Source organism: Sceloporus undulatus, chromosome 5 (genome assembly GCF_019175285.1).
Source record: "Sceloporus undulatus isolate JIND9_A2432 ecotype Alabama chromosome 5, SceUnd_v1.1, whole genome shotgun sequence".
NCBI classification, from domain to species: domain Eukaryota; kingdom Metazoa; phylum Chordata; class Lepidosauria; order Squamata; family Phrynosomatidae; genus Sceloporus; species Sceloporus undulatus.
The window spans coordinates 72212557-72238742 of NC_056526.1; the positions used below are offsets into that span (position 1 = coordinate 72212557).

Below are 26186 nucleotides of genomic sequence, written 5' to 3' on the forward strand. Positions count from 1 at the left end.
AGTACTCTTCCAGAAGCCTTTGGAACTATTCAATCTGTTGTCAATAAGCAGCGATTTATGCATTTTATGTGAAGATATGAAAAAGCAAAATGCCATAACAACCACCATCGCCACACAACAAAAAGAACATAACTACAGAATGCAATCTTGTATATTCCATTTATCTAACACTTTCAATTTCACTTTAATGTAAATGAATATAAGTTTTTAGAAACTCACAGAATGCACATTCAAATAGCTTTGGGAAACTGCACTTTATTCTTAAATCTCTCCCCATTCCAAAAAACCCTCCCAAACAGGATGTCAAGTGAGTTCAAATATTGCAAACATCTTTTAGTTTTAGAATTTTATACAAATGTGGGCTAGATACAGAGTCAGTTGAGACAAAACAAGAGAGAGACAGAGTGTATCTTATTGCCTGGATGTTTTCACAGAGACAGAAATACTGAAGGCAAGCTTCCTAACACCCAACAAGATGAGGGTTCTTAAATTTGCAAGAGAGATGAAGATCGAACACTTAAAATTTTGTTTGTGTGTGCTTTCCTGACAGTCCCGGTACTCTTCCTGCCATTATACATAACAAAATCAAAGCACTAGGAACCAAGAGTAAGAATTTGAATGCACTTCACTCAACAACGAAGGATTGAAAATGCAATCCCCTCCACCTACCCCCCAAAAAACAATAGCAACAAACCATGGATAATACAGACAGGAACGCACTCCTAGCAAGTGACACAGTGTTTGCTTTAAACAACGGGACCAAAGACGTTCCAGGAATGGCTGCCTGTCAGGTTGCATGATGTACAAAGTTTGTGTTCTGTTCAGGGCATGCCTAGTCTTCGGTGAAGTTACAGGAAGAGACTGCAACGCTACAAACAAAAAGGAACAAAGCACAAGAGGAGCGGACACTCCATGCTAGCATTCCCACAGTGCAAAGCAAAGCCACACATAAAAATATGGACAAAAAATTCCATTGTTTTCCAAATGTCTTTCCCCTTTCCCCTTAATTTTAATCCATTTTTCAGAGACTTTTTAAAAATCTCTCTTTCGGGTGAGATGAATTTACACTGTAGTACTGGGGCATTAAGGCAAAAACCATAGACACAAACATGAGAACAGGTCATGAAAGAAAACACATTATGAGAGACGCAGAAAGTCAGCCTTCCTCTTCATCGCTGTCTTTCATAGTGATGCCTTGAAGTCCACCCCCATCGGACACCGACACTGTGGCTTCTTCTACTGTAAGACGGCTATGGACAGTATCATAGGTTTTACTGTTCAGAGTTCCTTCCAGCACCCCTTGCAACCTAAAGTCTCGATAGGTCTTCTGTAGAAAAATCATAACAGTAAGGCATTGTCAGTACAGGTTTAAGTCCTTCCCTGTTTCTCTCTTTCCTCTCAGAAAACCTTAGTTTAAATGGCCAGAGACTGAAGGCCTGACTTTTATGAAGAAGTCAATTGGTAAGGAATGTGGTGACAGACAGGCCCAAGTGGAAAAGATACAAGCCACACTTTCTCACTTTCTAGGCCAGGCCAGTCTAGCCTATCTAGCAGCAATTTTCAAGGGACTCAAGGTTTACAGACCCTCTATTTGAGATCTTTTAATTGGAGATATCAACGGTCATCTCTTTCACTTCGTTTTCCTCAGAGAACATGGATGGCTTAAAATAATGATACAAGCCAATAGAGACCAACTTGATACAGTAGATGAGAAAGGGCTGGAGACCACAGAAGCTCCAGGAATTAGTGCGAAAGCATCTGGTTGAAGGACAAGGACATCCATTTTAAAAACATTTTAATCATTGTGGTAAAAAGTTTAAACATTTCCCAAGAAAGTACCTTCCATTTTGTGACAAAATCAAGAAGAAAGCTGCATTGTTAAAAAGTAGTACTATAGCCATACATATTCAAGAGAAGGAACTATTTAATCTCACCAAGAAGATACAACCTGGTGAGCTGCTGCCATTGAGCTATTTATTATGGTGGTTTCTGCCCACAGAAGGGTTTTTGAGGAATCATTTTGTTTTGATGGGATGGAAGAAAAAGCAGACATGACAGGGTAAGCTGCCGCCATCCAGTTCTTAGAGAGGGTCCAATGGGTGCATTTACAGAAATAATGCAGTTTAACACCACTTTAAGTATTGTAGCTCCATCCTACAGAACCTTAGGATTTGTAGCTTTACAAGTTCTTTGGCCTTCTCTGTCAAAGAGTTCTGGTGCCTCACAAAATTGCAAATCCCAGGATTTTGTAGGAAGGAGCCATGGTAATTAAAGTGGTGTCAAAATGCATTATTTCTACAGTGTAGATGAGTGAACTACCATTATCAAATTCCCTCCCAAACTGCCAACCGTTACTACTTTAGAAGAATAATTTAACTGAGTAGATAACTGTGCTCTAGCTATAAAGAATTATTTTCTTTTTGACGAAGAAGTATGTAAGATGCCAGTTCCATCAGCCTAAACTGTAGGCTGTGCTATATTATTTGTTACATACCACCAAACAAAGGTGCAAAATAGTGGAGGATGGACAGTCATAGGAGAATTTCTGGCTTAAAGATCCTACTTTCTGGTCAATCCTGTAGATCAATTGGGAAGAACTATACCAGGGCCTTCATGTATGTTTGCTTGTCAAATTACAATTTGACCTATATCATTATGCTAAATTCATTCTATGGGATAATCCTAAACTGAAGTTGAAAGACAGTCCTCCTTATGGAAGAAATGGGTTGGCTGTGAAGTTTGTCTTTCAATCAACAGAGACTATTCCAAATCAAGAATGCTTCCCATTTTTTTCCTCACAATGCTTTCCCACAAGTATTACAGCCTACTTGTCAGCTATAGACTACAGTAGTATTTGCAATATTTCCTTTTGGTGTCTCTGTATGGGTCTTCAGTTCTGAGGGCTTCAGTCACTCCCACTGTTCTGGAAACATTAATTATCTCCTCAGCTATTTTAAATTATATCCCTTGCCACATGGAATTTAACTGTCAGTGTTGTTGGTTCTTGCATGCTCCTACTACTGCCAAAAGACTTGTACTATCTATTGTTCAATAGTCAGTAGATCTCACTGCCATAGTTACTCCTGAATGTGTATTTTAAGATGCCAATTTCAAGAAAACATGTTTCTGCAAAATTTTGGTCATCTTACATTAATGTACATGCCTATACCATTGCTCATATTCTATGTACATCTGCGTCCTTTCACACCTTTTTCCCTCCCCCCCTCCTTTTTGTAATTGTATTTTCCAAAATCCAACTAAAATTAGAAAAAATAGATAAGTCTTACACTTGAATGTAGTAAGGCAGCATGTTACTCTCTTTCACTGTTAAGTTATGAGAGTATGAAAACAGATGCTTCAAAAGTTTGCTTTATATTTTCAAAGCAGACACTTAAGGCTAGTCTACACATAAATGTATTATGCAAATTTCTGTGGATTTTTACACATTCACATTGACAATTAATTTTCTTCACTTTCCTGTGCAAATATGCATCTATTCGCCTTCCCCTTGCGGAAAATGCGAATACATGCTAAGCAGATGGATGGCAGCATGCTCCTATATTCTCATGGATAATCTGGTAAGTCTTTTTTTAGTGGAGTTTTCCATCTCAGTGCCTCTGAATTGTGTGTGGTTATATTACAATCAATTTAATTCAAATAAAGAGTATTTCAATCATGTAGACAAGCTCTTGGATTATCAACATGGCCTTTACATGCTTGTTTGAATGATATTTTTCCTGATTAGGCCAACTTCATCATAGCACTTTAGCCAGGGCTATGATGGAGATCCAGTACCAGTGCAAGCAACCAGCTGAGCAGTGCTGCATCCATTTGGGTCTTGCACACGTACCTGAGTGTGCAGGCATTTTAGCTCTAGTAAACTTTCAAATTCTCTCCAAACTAGAACCGGATGTCAATTTGATGTGTATTGTATGAACTCTTCAGCTGATCATCATAACTGAAACCATGGCTAATTAAGCCTTTTTCAAACCATTTCTGTACATATATTTTCATGAGATAAATTTAGATACAAATAAGGAAAACATGTAATTTTATAACCTTCCGCTAACATTTAAACCTCCTTGCATGTCATTACTTAAATGCATATATCCACACAATTCATGGGTTAGCAGTACTGCTTGGACATTCAAACTGCCTTGAAGCTGTGGGATCTAATTTCCTAAGCCGAACTTCTTCCTGTCACTCTCCATTTGTGCAGTGTTCTATTACTGCCCCTGGTAAGTAGCTGAACAGATTCAGATGGCCCTTCAGACCACTAAATTACCTCGCCATCACTTGTTAAGCGGCCTTAAGGATTTATGTTCTGCAACATATTGGCCTCAAGGGTCATGTTTATTGAAAACTACCTGCTTGACTAATTTGGTGTATACGCCCTTCTGGATTTTACTAGCACATCTTCCATTGTAAAAAATTAGGCCCAGCTAGCCTCATTCCTGATGAGTGCTAAATAAATCTTTTTCTTTGGCCTTTTCTAGGTTATTGTAACACTTCTTTGCTTTGCAAACAGAAAACATGTATGATACCATTCGGTTTCTGCTGGAACACAAACGTGTAACTCCATTCTTCGGGAGCTATTACTGATGCATCGTAACTGGGATCACTAATCTAATCTCAGCCATGAATTCACTGGACAGCTTTCTTCCAGTCTGTCAATGTTTCTTAGGGAAACATAAATAGTGACCTCATACTTTGTACTAACTACTGAATCTTTTCTATGAAGTGACTGGAATGGTTAGAGTGACATTGCCGTAAAAAATACATATGGTCCTTAGAATAAATGTAGTTAATGTACATATCTAGTGTCAAAAGAAAAAGTGGTTGCTGGTGCTAGGGTACCAGCAATTACTGAAAACAGCAGGAGCCTGGAAATGGATTATAGAAAATCAGTCCATGATTCAGTCTGGTAAAATACAATGCAACTATGGTGCTTTGCAAGCATAAAGTATTCAATAACAATGTGCTATGCCTGCCTTGGGTCTAACTCAGTGATGACAAACAAAGAATTCTTACATGTTGCTATTTGGGAGTATCATTGCAAATGCTCCCTGTGCCAAATGATAACAGTATCAGAATAATTGATTATTTGTTTCCATTTAAAATATAGTAGTGTAATTAAAATCTAATGTATTTACCTTCACTATCTTGATGAGTGTCTTCAGCTGGTAGATATGAAGTTGGAGGTCTAATCTATCAGCCAGCCACACACATATGACTTTCATGGAATTGCTGTACCATTGCTGCAAAAAAGCAAGGAATGGGGGGAGGAACAACAATCAAGTTCAGCACTATTCATTTAGCAGATTTGGCAGTGAGTGACAAACAGAACCATTTGAAATGACTACAGATCAGCACTTGAAGTCAATAGTGCCTTAATTCCTGTTACTAACATTGCAAGTGTTGTCACTAGGAAATTGGCTAACGTGACCTGAATTGGTCTTCGCGTGAATTAACATTAGCAAAAACTGTTCTGTCTTTGATCTGTGCCATATTAATGCGAAAGAGTGTTTCACACTTAGCTACCTACAGGTAAAAAAGGAGTATTAAATACACACTTACATGAAATAACTGAGTGCTGGAAACAGTAGGGAGGAGAAGGTTATTTACAGAGCACAAGAAAAAAATGCACAGCTTTGTAAATTTCACTTTAAAAAAGGGAAATGAAATATAATGTAAGAGGAGACTATGATGAAACACAATTTCTGCAGCTCTTACAGTTCACACCGTCTTGCTGAAGGATATAATAGAAGAGGAAGACACACCAGCCACTCCTAACTTTAGAATGGAAGAAATTATCCCTTCTTAAACTGACTGCTGATATTCCTTTGACAGTTCTTTGAGACCCACAGTCTTGCCCATTAATATACTTTATGAATTAAAATATTGAATTAATATTGTCACGTAACTTGATGAGCCCTGAGAGCCAACAAAAACTTCATCTTTTATTACAACTGAAAACAACACACATAAAACATGATTTTAAGGCCAATTTTATCCATCCTCTGATTTCTGTCTCCCTGTCTGGTGTTTGCAGTGTCTTGCCTGAAGGAAAGAACTGAAGATCTTGGCAGTGTGCACACATTTTTCTGCCTTTTTGGTTGGCCTAGAAAGGTATTGCCAATATTGTTGACACTGTTCTCTGCTAGCCCAGCTAAAGAAAAAGGATGGGAGACAATCTTACAATGGAGTGTGGTGGTGGTGGGGAAGCTACCATCAAAGTTTAGAGGACCCATTTCCTCCTGAATCTTGGCTATCACTTGGTGGAGAGCTGGAAAGGGAAATTTGGAAGCTAATTTAGCATTCTTTGAAGGGTGAAGGGTAAGAGCCAGCATGCTGTAGTGGTTTGAGTATTGGACTAGGACTGTGAGTGACCAGAGATCGAATTACAGCTTGGCAATGGAAACCCCTGGCCTTGGGATCACAGCTTGGCCATGGTAATCTAGAGCAAGTCACGTTCTCTCAGACTAAGAGGGAGTGGTAAATCCCCCCGGAACAAATCATGCAAAGTAGACCTGAGATAGGATCACTTTAGGGTTGCCATACATAGGAAATAACTCGAGGACAGACAACAACAACAGCAAAGCAAAGGACCTCTTTCTCCCTGGGGGTCAAATTCAGTTGCAGAGAAGTTCTCAGGGGCCATATTCCAGTGGTGGTAGGAGCCAGAAGTAAAATGACATCACCAAAAGTACTAGCCTGTTACTATGTGAGTATGATGTTTCAGTGTTTTAGAAAATGGAACCACCCCCCAACTCTATTACAACTGGTGCAAGATGGGGTCATTGGGGAGAAAGGGTGGCCACATGAAAAACTCAGCCAGACTGGGACTCCGGGAAGGCCAGACTTAACCACAGAGCCCAAGAAAGGAAGAAGCAAAACTACCTCTAACTATTTCTTGCCTAAGAAAACCCTATGACATTTATGGGATCACCATAAATCAACAGATGACTTGGAGGCACATACGGGAAGAGATTCCCACTTCATTCTGTTTTTCTGTTTGTATGCTATCCCTTAATTACCTAAAAGCAAAGGTAAATACTGATATTAAAAGGGAAGGGGAAGAGACAGTGAATGAGAGAGAGGAGTGCTTCAAATTTGGGCAAAACACTCTTCACAAGGTTTCGTACTGTTAAATCCAAATTATTAGGAAGGCTTTAGCTAAAACAACTAAGATACCTGCCATGGATAGCTACCCAAATAAGAAGTAAAAAGAGATAAAATGACAACTGTATTTTCTTTCTATATCTTATTCTCTTATGGTTAACAGCCAAACAACTCTGTAATCGAAAGGAGGAAGGTTTGTTGCATGATGCTTACTTCAGACCAAGAAGCCTCTGTCTACAGAACTACACAAGGAGGAAATGCAAACATAAGCCAAGCTGCCCAAACAATAAATCCCAAACTCTCCAGAAGTATGAGGCTGATGAGTGGGGCTTATAGTATGGATCCTGCATGCAACCAGAGCAAGCAAACGATACCTGGGCCATCCAAAGACCTTTGAATGAATACTTTGTTCTATTCACCTGCCATCTTATCATATGCTTCTCACCCTGAGCAGTGGAACTAGAATGTATTAAATAGTTTAAGAGCCAACAGGATGGTCTTCTGATTTTCATTTTTGATGTCTGTCGGTTCCTTTGCCTCTTGTCCTTTACAGTTCTATCAACCCAAGCTTTGATCAGTGGAGATCCACAGGCTCTCTGTTATGTCTCCTTGCAACTGGGGTATGCCAAAAAGTTTCTTAGTGTTGTCCTCTCAATGTGTAGGGAGTGCTGCAATAGACAGAGCAGGCATCACTAACATTTGGGGAGTAGTTTGTTGGGTAGATTGAAGAGATTATCTTCTCCTTTGCTCTCTGTGGGAGGGAAGCACAATGAAGTGCTGGAGGGAAGAGCTGTGGGTGCTATGTAGTTTGCCTTGTACTCCACTAAGCCTATCCTCCTCAGAGGTGTGTGTGTGTGTGTGTGTGTGTGATGTCATTCCCTTATTGAAGTAAGATTCAACTATGTGATAGGTTCACTTTAGGGTCAACATAAGTCAGAAATGGCTTGAAGGCACACAACAACAACAACAACAACAACAACAACAACAACAACAACAACAATGCAGCTGTCCAGGAAAATAAAAAGATCAGAGAGAAAAGCCTGAATCCTCAGGAAGAACAGCCAGGCAGTTGCCTCACTCTGCCCTACGGGTTGCTGAACATGGCAGGACAAAATGTTGCTTGTGAAGTTACTCCATTTTTTATCCTGGACCAGCATAATATATCTTTGAACTCAGGCTACCGCTCTTCTGAAGACATAGAGAGTATCCCATGTGGTATCTTCATGGGGATGTTTTCTATCTGTCAACTTTTATCCTTTCTCAGAGAATATGCCGCATTGGATACAATCAACCCAACACTGATTTGAAGGCAAACAACAACAACAAGCACAACCACAACCAGTTGAATCTCAGGATACCAGAGAGCTGAAGACATTGACTGATTTCTGTATAAGCCAAAAGCAACTAATGAGAGTTGCACAATGACTGCTTCTAGTATGGCCTGCAAAGGGGATGGCCATGGAAATGGTGTCCTAAACCTGTACTGTGTCTATACTGATTGCCAGATACACACATTTTGCATCTGTTCAGCTCTTTACAAACATGTATTTTCTGGACAGCAGGCTAAAAAGATCTCATTTCAAACATGCTAGATAGCCAACGAAGGTCCAAAACACTGCAGAAATAATCCAGTTTGAGATTGCTTTCATTGTCCTGGCTCAATGCTGGGGAATTCTGGGAACTAGTTTTGTGAGGCATTTAGCCTTCTCTGTCAGAGAGCTCCAGTGCTACAATAAACTACAATTCCATGGATTCCCTAGCACTGAATTAGGGCAGTTAAAGCAGTCTCAAACTGGATTATTTGTGCATGTGCTTTGGACCTCAGAAAACCAATGCTGAGATTTGCACATAATACCAAGACTGTGATAATGCGAATATGACTTGTGACTTTGGAGATAATTGAAACAAATCATTTTTTTTCATGGACTGAACCAGGAAATCATTTGGTTTATCTGTAGGCGTTATACGTATATGAAATAATGTTTTATATATACCAAGACAGATGTGCTTAGTGGGCAGGATTGTGTCAAACACAGGACTGTGTCAAACACTTGAGACTTCCATGTTTCATTTAAAAAAGTTTCTTGTTACTGTGGAAAATTAGATGCTGACTGGAAGGACATTTGGTCTGATTTAGTAGGGCTTTCTTCCTGATCACAAAATAATAGAATTGTAAGTTGTAAAGGACCCCAAATAATCAATTAGTTCAGTGGTATTCAATGTGGAGATCTGTGGACTGGAGCTGATCTGTGAGCGATTGGCTCCAGTATGAGGGGTTTCCAGGAAAGAGACAGTTGTAACCACTTGATACAGAAATATGGTACTAGTCCATGACAAATTAAAAGAGAGGTAGTGACAAAAAGACTAATATTCACTATAAACAGTTTATTGAGATGCAGCAATGCAATCATAAAAAGGACTGGTGAGTTTTGAGTCCCACTCTTGCTTACATCAAATGTGGTCTACACAAGGGAAAAGCTCATCTTTGGGCTGAGCTGCTAGAAAAACAGAAGGCAAGTAAAGTGTTTCAATTTCAGGTCTCCCGCAAACCAACAGCATTTCCAAACAAGCTACAGGAGCCTGCAAAAGCTGCACACATGGTAGGGAATTTGTGTAGTCTGCCAGAGTTTCAGCCCATAAAATGCAGTAGTGAACATATTCCTGCCGAAGAAACACAAGTCGATGATCTGATGACACTGTCAGATGTGTTACTTTCAGTATAATGTATAGTCTAGGAGCTGTGTTTAGTTGTACAGTATATGTTGTCTGTATATTTGTATTTTTCTCCAAAAACCTGATCTGATTTTTGACACCAAAACACGATAATTTTAAAGTAAGGGTAATAAAATAAAAGAAGGAACACATGCTAACATATTTATCATATGTATTTTTGCACCAACAGTAACTGTGTGTGGACAAATGTATGGTAATTACAGGAAACCTTTTAGATTATAATTTATTGGTGATAAAAATGTCAGCATTACATCCTGACTAAAGAAAGTAAACAGCCTGTTTGATGTAATGTAACATCTATTTCTCAGAGTACATAAAGAGTGTATGTTAATTTATGTATTGTGCCTTTGGGCACTGTATAGATTTTGTTTTATTAATGTACGCTGCTTTAAAAATTTGTTCTAAGCAGTATATCTATTTATAAATCAATAAAACAGTAAAATATTTAGGTTTATTTCTATGCAACTTATTCTTCCGTCAAAAATATTAAAATTAAACTTATCTTGATTTTTAATCCATGGGCAACAGGTGGCATTCAAATGAATCCTGTCTGCCACGTTGGGATGAGTGTCATGTAGCTTAACAGATGGTATCTAAGCAAATTCACTTGATAAATTCACTCACCTGATAAATCTCTTAACTGCCATTTGTTCTTTTTCATCTACTCATTGTTACATGTAATACGATAGGTCCAATCTGTTCTCTTATCAAGCAGACCTTTAGAAGAATTAACCTCAGAGGTACGTAACAAAATCCAGTTTCTATAGAAAGACCAACACCCTCAATTGTGTGTGAGGGAGTCCATATCCTAGGCACTGGTTATTTATGCAAAGGAGGCTGGGAATCAAACAATTACTCAAGAGCAGAAATGGTGATGCTTGAACAAATGAGCAAACTGCAGTTAAAGTCACAAGTGTTGGGATTCCTTATTCTCTGAAAGCAAATTAATGGGGTTGCAGAAGGCTAACAGACTACAAAACCCTAGCCAAAGTCACTCTCCCTGACCACACAAATGCCACGTTTCCTATGCACAGAAATAAAACTGAACCTTGGGCTTCATCTCCCAAATGCTTAAAATGCTAAAATTACTGTTTAGCATTGGATCGAATGAATTGGTAGACTGCTCTGGGTCATGCGTATATATCCACCATCTTTCTTCACAGCCTATTGTTTAGGTAATAACACAGGGTGAGAAAACTCAGATAACTGTGAACAGTTAGCACCGATTTAATGTTCCTTGTGCAACAGGCTTTTCTATTTAACTTCTTTTTAATTCATGATTGATTAAATTTCTGCCCCACTTTTCTAACTGCCCCCTCCCAAATGGGAACTGAAGTATCTAAGAATAAAATAAATGAAAGCAGTATAAGCAAAAACATAAAGCAGATTAATGAATACATTTTTGTTGTATTCAGTCATTACTAAATCCCTTCATTTTTATTCAGCATAAAAACACATTTTTCTTATGACTTCAAAATAGCCACATAAATTTTGAGCACAATATTTTCCAGTTTGGATTTACCAGAACAGGGTATAAGTGGTAAAGTTTTCAGTGAGAAAGCCAGACTCTAAATGGGGAAATGTTCACCTGTTTCTTACATTACACTCAGAATAAAATACATACATATTGTACACACACACACACACACACAATTATATATTTATATATAAATATTATATATATTATATAAATATATAATATAAATATATATAAAATTGCTCCAATACAAGACAGTATTAAGTTGAACAGACCAAAAGAGCCTGCTGAAGCTTATAGATAATGCTCACTGAAAAGGAATGAAAAATGCACTGAAATTACACTTTCAGAAGCCTCTTGAAAGGCATGTTGCACATTTGAGGTCTGTTTCATTTCAAAGATGATTGCAAAAGTTTCCACAAGTCCTACTGAAATCACATCATCAATAGTCATTAATACCATCAGAAATAATATTCGTGGTTTGGCTTCAACTTAATCCAATCCTAGGAATTCAAAACAAGACAGCGAAAACAAAAGATCGGAGCCAACATTTGTGTGTCCTCACAGCAGGAGAGTTGCATTCATGGAAAGGGTCCCTTCCATTCACAGAATTAAACCTTTGGATCCAATCCAATAAAAGATGGAATACTTTGAAAATACAGTAAACTCCAGGAATGCAATCTCTGTCGAGCCATGGAGAAAAATATTTCCTTGCACAACGATCAATTTATGAGGAGAAAGATGGAGAGGAGCATTTGTTAAATTTATAATCCCGTTCTTAATTTTAACCAAATCATGCCCACCCCAGCCTTGCATAAACAATGGCTAAAGGGGCTGACTCTTTCTCTCTCTCTGTACTGGGCCCCCTCTGTTGTTTGAACATTGTGGACAGCAAAGTAATGTCTTTATTAGACTTATACAATGTCCAGAGGGAATATGCAACCTTTTCACATTTTACAAACAATGATTGTCTAGTATAAATGTAACGATGTCTGCTAGATGTTGAAATTTTTGAATTTTTTTTTTAAAAAAAACAACAACGAAAAATGCTTGAATAGTTTTGAAAAGCCTTTCCTCCCTCCTCACTAAAACCACATTCTCCTGAGCCTGAAGCAGGGAAAACTGAAAATGCATTACAATGCACCCTGATGTCAATCCTATGGCATTATTGGGGTTTTATTTTGGGGGGGGGTGTCGTGGCCAGTCTAGAAATAGAAAAAACAGAAAGTGTATTATATATATTTTTTTCACACCAGTGCATGACAGCAGACAACCATTTTAAAAGAAAATTTGTTCTCTCTCTCCTCCCCTCTTTCCCCCCATTCATAGCTCACCCAGCTCCTGTAAGGGCATGTATTACTCACTTCATTTTCCCCTGAAATATCTCTTTTGAGGTTAAAAAAAAAAAATAAGAGGAAAAAGGAAAGGCTAGGGTTGACTCTGCAAGACCTCTGTATTTATTCACACTTATTGTGCATGACTGTAGACTGGTAAATCATATTAGCGGCCCGTCTCCCCATCAAGCTGCTACTTGCTTTCCAGCCCTGGGAAGGTTCAACAAATCAACAGGAGCACGGAAAACAGAACATCAGTCTAATCTAGTGTTTAAGGTGAAGTTTTCAAACCCAATCTAAGAAGATCTTTAGAGCAAGTAACAAGCTGAAGGGCTCAGAAGGTGGTATTGACAATGAAAGAGTGTTGAAATATTGAGAAGCGCAGCACTTGTGCATTTTTAATAACAAGAGGGTCAACAAGGACACAGCCCCTTCAGTGCCAGTAGTTGCCAGCGACTATGGAAATTGCCACACCAGGGCCATAAACGCTTTCAGTTCATCAGCTTTCTTAAACACCCCTAAACCCCCTCCGTGGACCTTTAGTCTTGAATTAACAAACCAAAGCAATGAAAGAGGGTGCAGCCTGAATGGCTGGCATTGATCCCCAACTGTGTTCAGCACTGCTACAAGCCCCTGAAAAAACTCTCTCCATTGTCAATAGAAATTGACAAACCCTCCTCTCCTAAATAGTACAGCTGAGCCAGGCTGGATCCATGCAGCTGTAAAGGGCTCCACTCTCAGGGCCCAGGAGCATTAACAATGGAACAAGCATGAGCTCTTTGTCAGCCGCAGACTCGGCAATTTTCTAACAAGGATTAAAGTTGTTTCTCGGCAGTGCTGGTGAAAAGAGATTTAGCAACATACCGAGCTTTCTTCAAGGCAAGTTAAAGAGAAGTAGTTAAGGAATTTCATTATTCGGGCAGCAATGACTGGAAATACAAAACAAATATATTCAATATTCACAGGCCTTACCTCCCCGGTTCCTTCTCTTGCTCAAACCTCTAATCTATCATGTTTGGAGGGTGATAAAACTAAATGTTAACACTTGTCTCTGTAAACCAGACGTTTCATCTCCCCCCTTTAAATTCACTCCCCCCTCCAAGATGCAGCTGTTTGCTACCTGGAATGAAAACTCAGTATGTGTCAGTGCACACAAAGGCTTGGCCCTTGGAGCTCTGATATTCCTACATCTGAATCACTAGACCACATAGGAGTTTTCTTGAGTTTGGCTCTTCTTGTAGCTGCTCACTGACAGAATGAAGTCCTCTGATGGAGAGGGGGAAGGGGAAATAGGAGTTTTGAGCCTGAAAGAATAGAGTACCCTTGTCCTTCTGCCTGGGGGAACCATCCTGCAAGTGCTAAAATAAACATGGGCTGCACAGCACTCTCCCCCATTTTAAAAATTATTACACGATTAGGACCGATAAAGATCCCGGTAGGCCATCTTCAGTGCTCTGTGTTACAGTCCTAACAAGGGCCAAACCAACGTATTTCACCATAAAGACTCCCTATTAAGACAGCACCAGCACATGTCTGCAGAGGATACATGGCTAAATAAAGAACATTGCCATTTTTGATGCTGCAGTGCTTGCCTGTGCTTGGATGAAGAGATGAGAATTTACCATTGAGTTTGGTAGATTTAACAATACGCTCAGGGATTGTGAAAGGCCTGTGTATACTTGTGGGGCTAATAGAGATGTTAATAGAACCAAGTGCAGGTAAGGGAGAAAAATAAAGTAGAGCTTTGCCTGCTTCCTACACATTGTCGAAAGCAACCAGCTAGGGAACTGAAAATAATCCTATATGGCTTATCATATAGGATTATTTTCATCTGCCACATTTTTATTATATGAAAGCAGTACAGAAAGTAATGTCACAAAAACTACCAACATTCTACACTGGAATTTTTTTAAAAACATCCAATCTTCCCTTGTTTTCACTTGTTTCTCTCTTGAAAGACAAAAAATTAGATATATAGGGATCTCACCTCATAGTACCGTATATACATTCAGTGACTGGTTCTTATGAAGGAGAATGATTGATTGATATACAATAATGAGAAATTATACAGACATACCTCTCTGAATGCTCAAGCTTCATTATCACCACCCGCCATTTAGGGGTTTCTCACATATTTTTAGCTTCCTGTCTTTAATCACCTTTGTATAATTAAGGAATGTTTTCATATATAAGCAACAAAGAAAAAATGTATTTTACAATCCTAGCTTTTATAGAGATAATTTTACATACAGATTGAAAATCTGATATACAGATCATTCACAGCCCAAAGGAAGAAGAAAAAATGGCTTACATTTTGGTAGAATGTTTTCCAGAGTCAATGACTCAAAAAACTCATGTTTGTACATGCATGAGAGTCAACAGTTCATAAAATTGTGTAATCATAGGCATCAAGTGCTCGTATATAGATTTGGATGCTTTCCATTATGCATATGTGGCTCAAAATTAATGGCCTGTTAAGCCCCCTACCCTTCCCCTTGCAAAGTTTGACATCATAATTGAAACTGCTTATTAACGGCCAACAATCTGCCATTATTGTGTGTGTCACCCCTCCAATTATCCTCGTTCAGCTAATTTATAGTTTTCCGGTTTATGGTCAATATACTTGAAATTAATATTGTCTAAAAAAAATGCTGCTTTTTTGGGGTGTGTGTGTGTAAAGCTAAATCACATCTGTTTAACATTGTGCCCATATCAGAATTGTATGCAATTATCTTTTATATATGTTTGCAACGATTATTTCCAACAAGAACCATCATGGTGTAGTGGTTTGAGCATTGGACTCAGCCATGAAAACCCCCTGGGTGACCTTGGGCAAGCCACTCTTTCTCACTCTCAAAGCAAAGGCAATCCCTGCCCTGAACAAACATTGCCAAGAAAACCACATTATAGGCTCACCTATAGGTTACCCTAAGTCAAAAATTTCTGAAAGGAATACAACAACAACAACAACAACAACAGGATTTCCAACAGGACAGTAGCTTTTGAGACCATCCTGTCAGGTTATACTGTTAAATATTTTTGACCATGAATAGTAAATTCACAGAATTCCAATGGGGATTTTAGAAGACAGATAGACCTGGTACTGAAGAGAAGCGAAACTAGATCGAGAGGAATGAAAATAGTGTGCATTTTCTAAGGAACTTGAGCCTTTCATCCTTTGGTGGTTCCAGCTAATAACAATACTTCATAGCCAGAGAAGCAGAGGAACTGCTGCGAAGGGAATTTATTCCCTCCAGCAGCTGTTGGTTTGCAGGCAAAGGAGACTTTGCCTTGAAGCCAAACTATGCTGACAGGTCTTTTCAGGGTACTTGTATGGAAAGCTTTGATTTTGCAGCCCATTCAGCTTTCCCAACTATCTCCTTTATCTTGGAAACATGCAACTGGCAGTTCACCATTACATTTGTGTCCTCTCTTTATCCAATCCACATCTGGACTACTGCAAAGCTCAGGATGAGCACCACTCTGGAGCTTCTGTGTGAGAAGACCTTCCTACTTACATGTGGTAGAGTTAACCCTCTGAAGCCCTTATGCTCATTTGGAAAACTCTTGTGTGGGTGTACAGGACTTCTTAGCTGTGTGTGTGTGGGGGTTCTCAATAGTAATAAATTGTTTCATTCACCTCCTCCTCTCTGTCCAATGATCATACTCAAACCAAGAAGAGAAGAGCTTCAGGAGAGCCTTTTATGGGGTCACTTTTCTTTGAGATGAGAGTGTACTGGAGACTTGAGTGGCCTTGTATAATAAATGATTTCTGGGGGCTCAAGAGATAGCAAGAAAGCAGGCAGTGCAACCTCCTAAAGCAGGAATCATTTTCAAATCTACAGCACCAGCTGCCTCCCAACCCAGTCCCATTTCCAACGTAGACACTTAGATCTAGACTGTGCCAAACTGGCAGGACCAATCTTTCGGCCATTTTACCCCTCTCAAAACTGGATCATTTGTATCAGCCATGTTTTTTGGGGTAGTGGTGTGGCTGACAGGAAGCAAAAAATTATTAGGTGGAATACAGCAGGAAGAGTTTCCATTTTCATTTCTATTCCAGAAAACCCAATTATGAGCCAAGTTTGAATTCTGAGAAGTCTAAAATGGCTGCAACCACAAAAAATGTCATCCTTTGCCAATAGAGCAAATACTTGAATATTTACAAAAATATGTACAGAAAGTACATACAAACACTTTTTGTGGACTGGGATGACCCAATAGCTCCTTTTGTACATTCTATGAAGAAAGGTAAGTGATAAAAAGACTTGTTAAAAATATAACACAATAGCATGCAATCCTACTTTTAAACTGAACTACTGGGACTTTTTTTTTTTTTTTTGGTTTGGATTTCTGCTTTTTAAAATAAAAATAAAATGCCAGAATACTGTATGCATTGAAAACAAATCCAAAGATTAAGATTTTACTCATATCCTATTTGTCTGTTAGAGTGTGAAATCAAAGATTAAGTACAATCCTGCAGATGCCTCATCAGAAACAAGTTTCCTTTAAGTTCTGTCAGGCTTTATTACAAGTAAGTGAGTTGAAGAATCAGTGACATGATTTGGAGGAAAGACCTGGAGAAGGGGAAAGGTCCATTTCACAAAACCATTTCTTCTTGAATTACTGGATCCATTTTACACATTCTGTTTCTCGCAGCCCTACATTTTAAAACTGCCTAGCCCCATTTATTACCGTAAACCAAGAATTCACAAATAGGACTTACAAGTACAAGTAGCTGGATCTTTTTGACAATTTTTTCTACCAAGTAAAGCAACCTATTTACTATACCAATGCATTTTTAACTGCTCCTTTTCTCATCTGACTATCCCATACATATGATAGAGACACAGTTGAGACACTGATACAGGAAGAAAATAAACACACACACACATCATGAAGCTGCCTCCCAGACTTGACATCTGCAGTGTTATTTTCAGTTGAAATATTATGTGCTAACACTGATGCTTTATTACAAGGGGCTCACAGAAATGGCACATGGAACAATGTTCCTGCCAGTCTTTATACCTGAACTTTAGTGCTCTATCATGTTCCCGGGCTGGAGTTCCCTTGGGGGAAAATGCTGCAAAGTTGCCATATTGTGCTGTACCACGCTGTAGTTTTATGACAGAGACAAACTGCCATCTACTTAATATGATGTGAGATTTTCAATCAACACAGCTCCATGAGAGGTGGAAAGGCTACAATATGAAACACATTGGAAGACAGCCTCTTTTACTTACACAATTTTCTCTTTTTATAAACAAAAGGACTGGAGTCAAATCTCCTTGGGCACTGAGCCACTCTAGCAGCTGCTGAACTCATCATTCCTAAAAGTGCTTGGCCTCCACTATATCCAGGTGCTGGTAAGCAAACAGATCTTTAAATCAGTGTAATTAAATATTTACCTGTACCTGATAAAAATTGGTTGGTTTGTTTCTATCATATTTGGTCATTTTTGTCATGCTTGGAAAGCAAAATTTTCTTCCGGTATTGGGAATAATATTCTTATTTATTTATTTAATTTATTCATTTACTTTATTTCTATGCCACCTTTCTTCCTGGGTCAAGGTGGCTCAAAAATAAAACCATTTAAAAACTTCATAATAAAACATTTATTGCAATTAAAATCAGCTTTGCCTGCTGGCAAAAGGCAAGCTGGGAGAGGGCCAGCATAGTCTCCCACGGGCAGGGAAATGCCCTATTTTAAAAAATGTAAGCTGCTCTGATAGCCTTTTGGCTGAAGGGCAGGGTATAAATACTGTAAATAAATACTAAATAAGGGTGGGAGCAGCCACCAAAAAGACTCTTTCTCATGTCCTCACCAAGTGAGCCTGTGATGGTGGTGGGACCAAGAGAAATCCTTCCCCCTTACAGATTCATATGGGGAGATATGGTCTTTCACATAGTCTGGACCTAAGCTGTATAGGGCTTATTCTAACAATAATCCTAGAACAGTACCTTAAACACTGGCTACAACTATATACTTTCTCCTTCACCAAGACAGACATAAGCCCAAGATGCTGCTTACTGCCCAGAATGGATGAACAATTGCTCTAGGCATGCACATATCTATCTACCTATTCGTCTGTTACATTTATATCCAGCCTTTCTTTCAAGGAGCAAAAGGTGATGTACAACATGGTCCTCTTGCCCAACTTCCCCCCTTTCAACCACCCTGTGAGATGGGCCCAACTGAGATTAGTGACTGGCCTAAGGCTACACAATGAGCTTCATGGCCAAAGAGGGATTTGAATCTGGGCCTCTCCAGTCCTACTCCAACACCAATCGAGCAACAAAGGAAGACTAGAGGGCCGCATTAGCCCTTCAGGAGACCTTGGAGGACTGTACCTGCTTCTGCAAAAAATATATTTTTCTTTTAACCCGCAAGCAGCTTCTTTGGGACATAGGTGCATGTTCTTGGGCCCTAGAGGGCATCTGGGGACATTTTGAGGCAACTGTTTTGGAACAAAAATTCACATTTAATTTTGACCCCAGGGGAAGGCCTCCAAACTTTTAGAAATGCCTCTTAGAGAGCATTTAGGAGGGAAAAAATAAATTGTTTAGAAAAAAAGTTTTGCACTTTTTTTTACTTCTAGTGGGCCTGTGGGCCACAAAAGCAACCACACTTTGTCCATCCCTTCTGTAATAACTTCTCCACTCTTGCTTTCTTATCATTGCTTTTTCTTCCTCTCCTGATTCCCTTTCATTTCTCTTTTAAAAAGTGTGGGTGTGTAAGACAGATGTACATGATGGTATGGGACGTTTGTAAAAGTTCAAGGACCATGGGCCATTCACTATCATTTATGGGACTTTTGTCTCCCAACAGAGACATATTTTGCCTATTATTCCCTAACTCAGAGGGAAACCTTTCATTGAATTCTGAAATTATTTTTGACAGACAGAACATTTATCATATTGTTGAGTTTCAAGTGGACCAAGGCAGGAAGATTGCAAGTTCAAATATCAATCCCAGCCAACAAATGCTTACCCTCCCTCTACTACCTCACATTTTAAAATCAGTAGTTTACCTCGGTATCCTCTATCCCCCAGACAGAAGCAGACATCTTGTTAAGTACCAAAGGCTTCAAACACCAAGGAGAGAACTAATACTAATAATTTCCATGTATTGGAGTCACAATATTGCAGGTGGCAAAAGATCAGTTTGGCACAATATTCTTATTTAGAAAGCGTGATCTTAAAATGTTAACAACTCCAACCTCTGAGAGGTTATGGTCTATCATCCTAGAGGGAAAAAGTGTGAAAAGCATGATGGATTTTGGTTTAATTACTTTTTCTCCATAACTTATTCCAGGGTGGGGAAATATGTGGCTCTCCAGATGTTACTGGATTGCACATCCTATCAGCCACAGCCAATTGTGAGAGATGATCACTCTGTTGCCCAGAACACATTCAGTCTCATCTGAATTGGGAAGCTAAACAGGGTTAGGACTAGTTAGCATTTGAATGGAGACCACCAGGCAATATTATGCATCTCCAGGTACGGTTAGGAAAAAATCCTGCCTACAGCTCCGGAGAGCTCCAGCTGCTTGTCAGTGTTGACAATACCAGGCTTGCTGGACCAAAGGTTGGGATAAGTATAAGGCACTGTACTGTATGTTCCACTGAAGGAATCTGTAGTCCAACACAACTGCGAGTTTGCACATATCTGTGGTAAGTAGATTTTTCAGATTTATGTTTGACTGAGTATGGGACCAGAAAAAACTAATAATTCAGTGGTGAGATACATACGGAAATTAGAAGTGCCTAGCAGGAGACTCCATATTCTTCACTTTCCTAGCAATTCCTAAATTTGACTTATCCACCCTTTTACTTATGTACAAAGTAGGGATTACTACTGCATTTAAACAATGGATAACAGTTGCAACATTCTGAAATGATACAAGAATGGTTGAGTCCATGGTTACTGAAATTCAAACTTTCAGATGAACTAATCTGACGAATGCTTGCTGTAAGCAGCACCGACGTTGTTGTGCCCAAATCTTAAAAGCTGGATTTTGCTTTCCAACAAGCAGACCTTAGCCAGGTTTACAGGTTCCTTTTTCCTCCTCTTGCACCAGTCACTGTTAACTCCTCCTGAACCAATAAGAAGATGCTGCCTGGCCCAAGCCAATACCTAGTTACTCAGCTAAATATGTCTAGTTAGTCTGAAGCAAAACTACTGCTTGGTGCTATGCTATTTTAATAACTGAAAATATAGGTTTGGCTCAGAGGCTCTTTTAGGATCTTATCATTCTATCCTACTTCTGCTACCAGAATCACAGGGATTCTGCCTGGCCCCCTAGGGCTTTCCACTGCCCTGCCTGAAACCCTCCTCTTTTTCCATGCAAAATGGAAACACAGCATGATAAAACGATAAGCTCAAACAAGAAATAGATATGGAGAATATAATTTGTTCTAAAACAATTGGCATCATTTCTTAAACCAAAAATGATTGGATAGGATTACAAATTATCACACTGGTTTGCATGATGCTGGGACAATCCTTTTCCTTACCATTTGCAGGTTGGATTATATGCTGAATGTGATGTCCTTTTGTGTGAGTTTTGAAGGACACACAAAACACAGGCAGAAGCATATTTGGTGACCAGAACCCCACACTCTGAAGGTGGAGAGCCTCTTTTTCCCCCAACACTGTAGCTCACCATATTAAGTGGGGTCCACAGAGTTCCATGTAACATTTTTGGGGACACTTCTAGGCAGACTCCTAGTATTACCAATCAAAAGATTCTACAGATATTTTATGTCTCTCTCCACCATGGTTTTTCCATAGGCCTGTTACAGACTGCCAAAATAAAGCTGCTTCGGTTCTCTTTGGAGGTATGCTATTTAAATGATGCATGGGTCCTAAGAGTCCGGAGGTTGCGCCAAAGCCACACTCCATTCCTAAGCACTGGAGTGCAGCTTTGGTGCAGCTTCCGGATTCTTAGGATACATGCATAATTTAAACAGCATACCTCCAAAGAGACCCGAAGCAGCTTTATTTTGGCAGTCTGTAACAGGCCCTTGAAAGAAAAAAGAAGTAAGAAGTGGTGTGAAAACTCAGGGTGATTATAAATGAAAGATGATATTTTCTGGATCTCCTATAAGAGTGCATGAATGATGCAGAGTGACTGTGGGACAAAAGCCTTTTCACTAATAGAAATACATAAGTGAGAATATATTCTTTTTACAAGAGAAATGCTGCTGCTGTCAATATTTTTTAAAAAGACAGAGGAACACATATACGCACATAGGTACAAGCAGAAGGTCACATACACTATACTGGTAAAGGGACTAGAAGTACATAGTTTATTTCAGAAACTGTGAGTTTCTCCTGCTGATTAAGTGTGTGTATATTTACAGTACATGAAGAAATCAATAAACCCTCGATGGCACCTGTGCTTGGCACTTCATGGTGGAAAAAATATGACCTAAGACAATCCAAATGGTAGAGATCCGATTGATTTTTCCTCACTGCACAGAATAAGAAGGCTGCAGGCCCAGTTAACACTCTCCAACAGCTTCACCTACAGTTTCAGAGCTATTATTGCTGGATATATCTCATTGATCTCAGTAAGGTGCTATACCATTTTTAAAGTCACGCAAATAAAAAGGTATCTGTAATGATGAACTACTCATTCTTATGCTTAGCCCAAATGACATATGGGAGTGTTTTCAATTAATGCTTTTATTTTAATGCTACAAATGAGTGATAGAAGAGCCATTACTTCTCTTTTATATGTCTAAATCCAATTGTTAGTCCCAACAAGGATGGAGCCACTGACACAGGGAATCTGCACAAGTACTGGCTTACCATTCAGAAGATGTTTCAATGGGTTTACTATACTGGTGCTAATAAATGGTTTTACACCTTAGAATTTGGAAATATATGATGGATTTCACTATTATGTAGATATTTAATACAGTCTTCCCTCTGTTATTGCAGTCTTCGGACTTATGCATGAGGGATCAATGGAGGGAGAATGAATGGGGCGTGCACCTGCGGCGCAAACCTGTGCCCTCCCATGCATGCACCCATGCCTATATTCAATCCAATGGGGTTTGAATATATGCAAAACTCCATTTTCACTGCAGAATGGATCCACTGTGAAAAAGGAGGGGCGACTGTATAGCCAAATGCTTCAAAATCATTTAAAAAGTGTTATGGTCAAAACTAAGATTCTTTAAAAATACAAAAAAGTGAACATTTTTAAGATTTGTTTCCTAAAACCCACAGTGAAACAAGATTTTCAAACTGTATTGTGAGGAATTGTTAATTTTTATATCATTGCAATATTTCACAGTATTATTAGATTAATCAAATATGTTTTGCAGTTTTTACACAGATCATTGTAAAACTCATATGAATTTGGGAATAATATTATTAAATAATTGTTTCAGAATAAACAGTAAGTTTTCATGAGAAATCACATTTTTATGAATAATGAAAACTTAAAAGTTTTAAGATTATGCTGTTTCCCCACAAAACAAAGGATGTTTCAAAATTAAAGAAAGTCTTTTACACATACTTTCTCTACACATAACTGTCACATTATAAATCAACAAGAATATATATATAAGCGAACATTTCTACAATAAAATAGTATTCCTTGAATTTTTCAAAATACTATGCAGTGTTGTTACTGTTATAGCGTCTTTTAAAAATTAACTTTAGAAAATGTGCATATGTGGGGAAATTATTTACTAAACTCTGCATACCAAAGGGACACTCTCTCTTCTTTAATAAAGTGCAAAATATATTTTAATCAAAGTCTAGAACTTTTTTTCTTTCAAAAAAATTGTTACCTATCTTTATATATTCATGCATTAGTATTACTTACTGCTTTCTATTTTAGTGAGAGTATGTTAATTATTTCTTAGCAATGTTTTGCTTTTTAATTTAAACACATGATTTAAAACCAAAAATAGTTCTAACCCCCCATTGCTCCTAAAACCTGAAGTGCTATTACTAACATTGTGTGTCACACTAAAAATTAATTAATTTTAGTCATCATATTAATTCACAAAAAACATATCATTTCCTCTTTACCTCTAAATATAATGTGTTTAAGGTTATGTTCCTGCTAACACATTACTTCTAAGATTTGACTTTGAATCTCTCTTTCACACACACATACTCTTTCTGATTTTTTGAGGATCTTTGCTTTTCACATGTCGGGAAATGTAAAGATGTCATACACATGACATGATTAGGCTTGTGAAAAGGAAGTAGTGTTATTCATTTAAAGGTGCAACCTGCTGATCGAATTATGATTCATGTGGGATGGATGCTTTCTTAGAGAAAATTATTCTCTTGTGTTCTCAGCCTGACAGCTGGGTCATTGCAGTAGTTCAAGGAGTGCCAAGAAATGGAGAAAAACCTAGGGACCACTTCTGATCTAGCTAACTGGCAGCTGGAACCAAACATTACTTGTTTATAACCTAGTTTGGCTAGGATAACAGAATATACTATTGCACCCCTCCAATAACAAACAAACAAAACACATAAACCTATTAACTCCAACCAATAGGAAATTGACATGTTAAATGCTTATGCTACTGCTCATGCACCAATCCCTTCCAAAAATTGCTGAAATAAAAGTATCTTGGGGTCACTGGAGATATAAGGGTGATCTCTTAAAAGACACCTATTTACGGCTCAGTACTGAACACAGTTGGGGAATAGTCTTACCGATGTAATCTACTAAACAAGCAAAAGTGAACTTTAAGCAGGATGAAGAGACTTAAGAACAATATTTGCTAGACTGACAGAGGTAATTCAATGCCTAATAAAGCAACTGGGATGTGCAACAAAATGTTGCAGCATAGAAGGTTCCCCTTCAGGACTTCAAGTACCCAAGGCAGCCAGTGATGCCCTCTTGCAGTGTACTCTGTCACCATTCCACCATTCTTCCTCATCAGCCAGTCAATATTCTATACTCAGTGACCATCCTCCTTCAGAGTTTTCCTTTCAGTTTCTTCAAGGTTGATGCTACCTCCACCTTGTGTATGGATAGTGCTATTTAGGCTATGTAATACCCTGAAGACACCAGATCCTGTTTTATCTTAGATGCAAGATTAGCTCTGGTTAGTGCCTGGATGGGAGACTATCAAGAAAGAGCAGGTTAAAAAAATATACCTTTAAATAAAACAACAAAAATTCTTCTAGTTCAGCGTAATGGTGTTTATTGGATCTGAATCATGGAATCATAGAATTGGAGGAGATCATAAGGGCCATCCAGGAATACAGAATCAAATCATTCCCAACAGATGTCTATCCAGCCTATGTTTAAAAATCTCCAATGAAGGAGACTCCACCACTCTCTGATGCAGCATGTTCCACTATTAAACAGCTCTTACTGTTGGGAAGGTCTTCCTAATGTTGAGGTGGAATCTCGTTCCCTATAGTTTGAATCCACTGGTCTCTGTCCTAGTCTCTGGAGCAGCAGAAAACAAGCTTGCTTCATCATCAGTATAGCATCCCTTCAAATATTTAAACAGGGGGATCATATCACCTCTTAAACTTCTCTTCCCCAGACCAAACATATCCAGCTCCTTAAGCAGCTCCTCGTAGGACATGGTTTCCTGACCAGTCACCATTTTGGTTGCCCACCTCTGGACACACTCCAGTATAAAACAATGAAGATGAAACAACCTCTGAGAGTTTGTCCAAAGAGCTTCCCTCACTGAGAACAACTGAAGTGAGGCAGCAAATAAATTCCTGGCCCGGGGGGGGGGGGGGAAGAAATCTTTGCTGGATATGCATTGTGATGGAAATTTCATGATGATTTTAGCACTGACTTTACTTTGTAAGCCAGTGTGGTATAGTGGTTTGAACAATAGACTACAACTCTGATGACTGGGGTTCAAATCCCTGCTCAGCTATGGAAACATTCTGGAGGACCTTGGGCAAGTCACATTCTCTCAGCCTCAGAGGAAGGCAAGGCAAACACTTTCTGAACAAATCTGGCCAACTAAACTCTTTGACAGGCTGCCATTGGGCTCAGAAATGAAGGCACAAAACAACAAGAAACCTTTAAACAAACAAATCAGAAAGATATATTTCTGCTGATGCTGAAGTACACACAACTGAATACAGTATGGCAAAATTCTGTGCCAGTGTGTAGCAAAAATAACAAAATTAATTTCAAATGGGAGTTATTAGAAGAAAAGGGATGGGATACTATATGGATTGTAAAGGTCATATTTTGAAGACAATTGATAAAAAGAACAGATCTATCAAGTTCTGTTGAAAGTTGCTAGGTGCCCCTTATCATAAGGGATGTCCCTCATTTAAAGGCCAGGAAACATGCCCCATTTAAGACTAGCAGATGTCTCTTAGTATAAAAAATGTCTTCTATTTCAAAGCTGGGAAGCTTTCCCTTTTATACAGACTGAATGAGATTCCCAAACAAATAATTTATTTTGAGTAAGGTCCCTTCATAAAAGCAGAAATATTTACACCATATAATTTATCAATGTGGACAATATGTTAATTTTTTTCAGAGAAATATATG

The 26186-nt window shown here is 38.7% G+C and overlaps 1 protein-coding gene across 13 annotated transcripts in view; it reads right to left on the reverse strand.

The window, feature by feature from the left end:
- Positions 1-225: 225 nt before the first annotated feature.
- Positions 226-26186, reverse strand: part of CADPS2 (calcium dependent secretion activator 2) — a 372843-nt gene continuing 346882 nt past the window's right edge. For all 13 annotated transcript variants that reach the window (XM_042467898.1, XM_042467896.1, XM_042467889.1 and 10 more), the window contains 2 exons: positions 5154-5258; positions 226-1327 (listed from right to left, as the gene is read on the reverse strand). In XM_042467898.1, coding sequence (XP_042323832.1) covers positions 1157-1327; positions 5154-5258 — 276 coding nt within the window. In that variant the 3' untranslated portion in view covers positions 226-1156. The remainder of the gene's footprint in view (positions 1328-5153; positions 5259-26186) is intronic.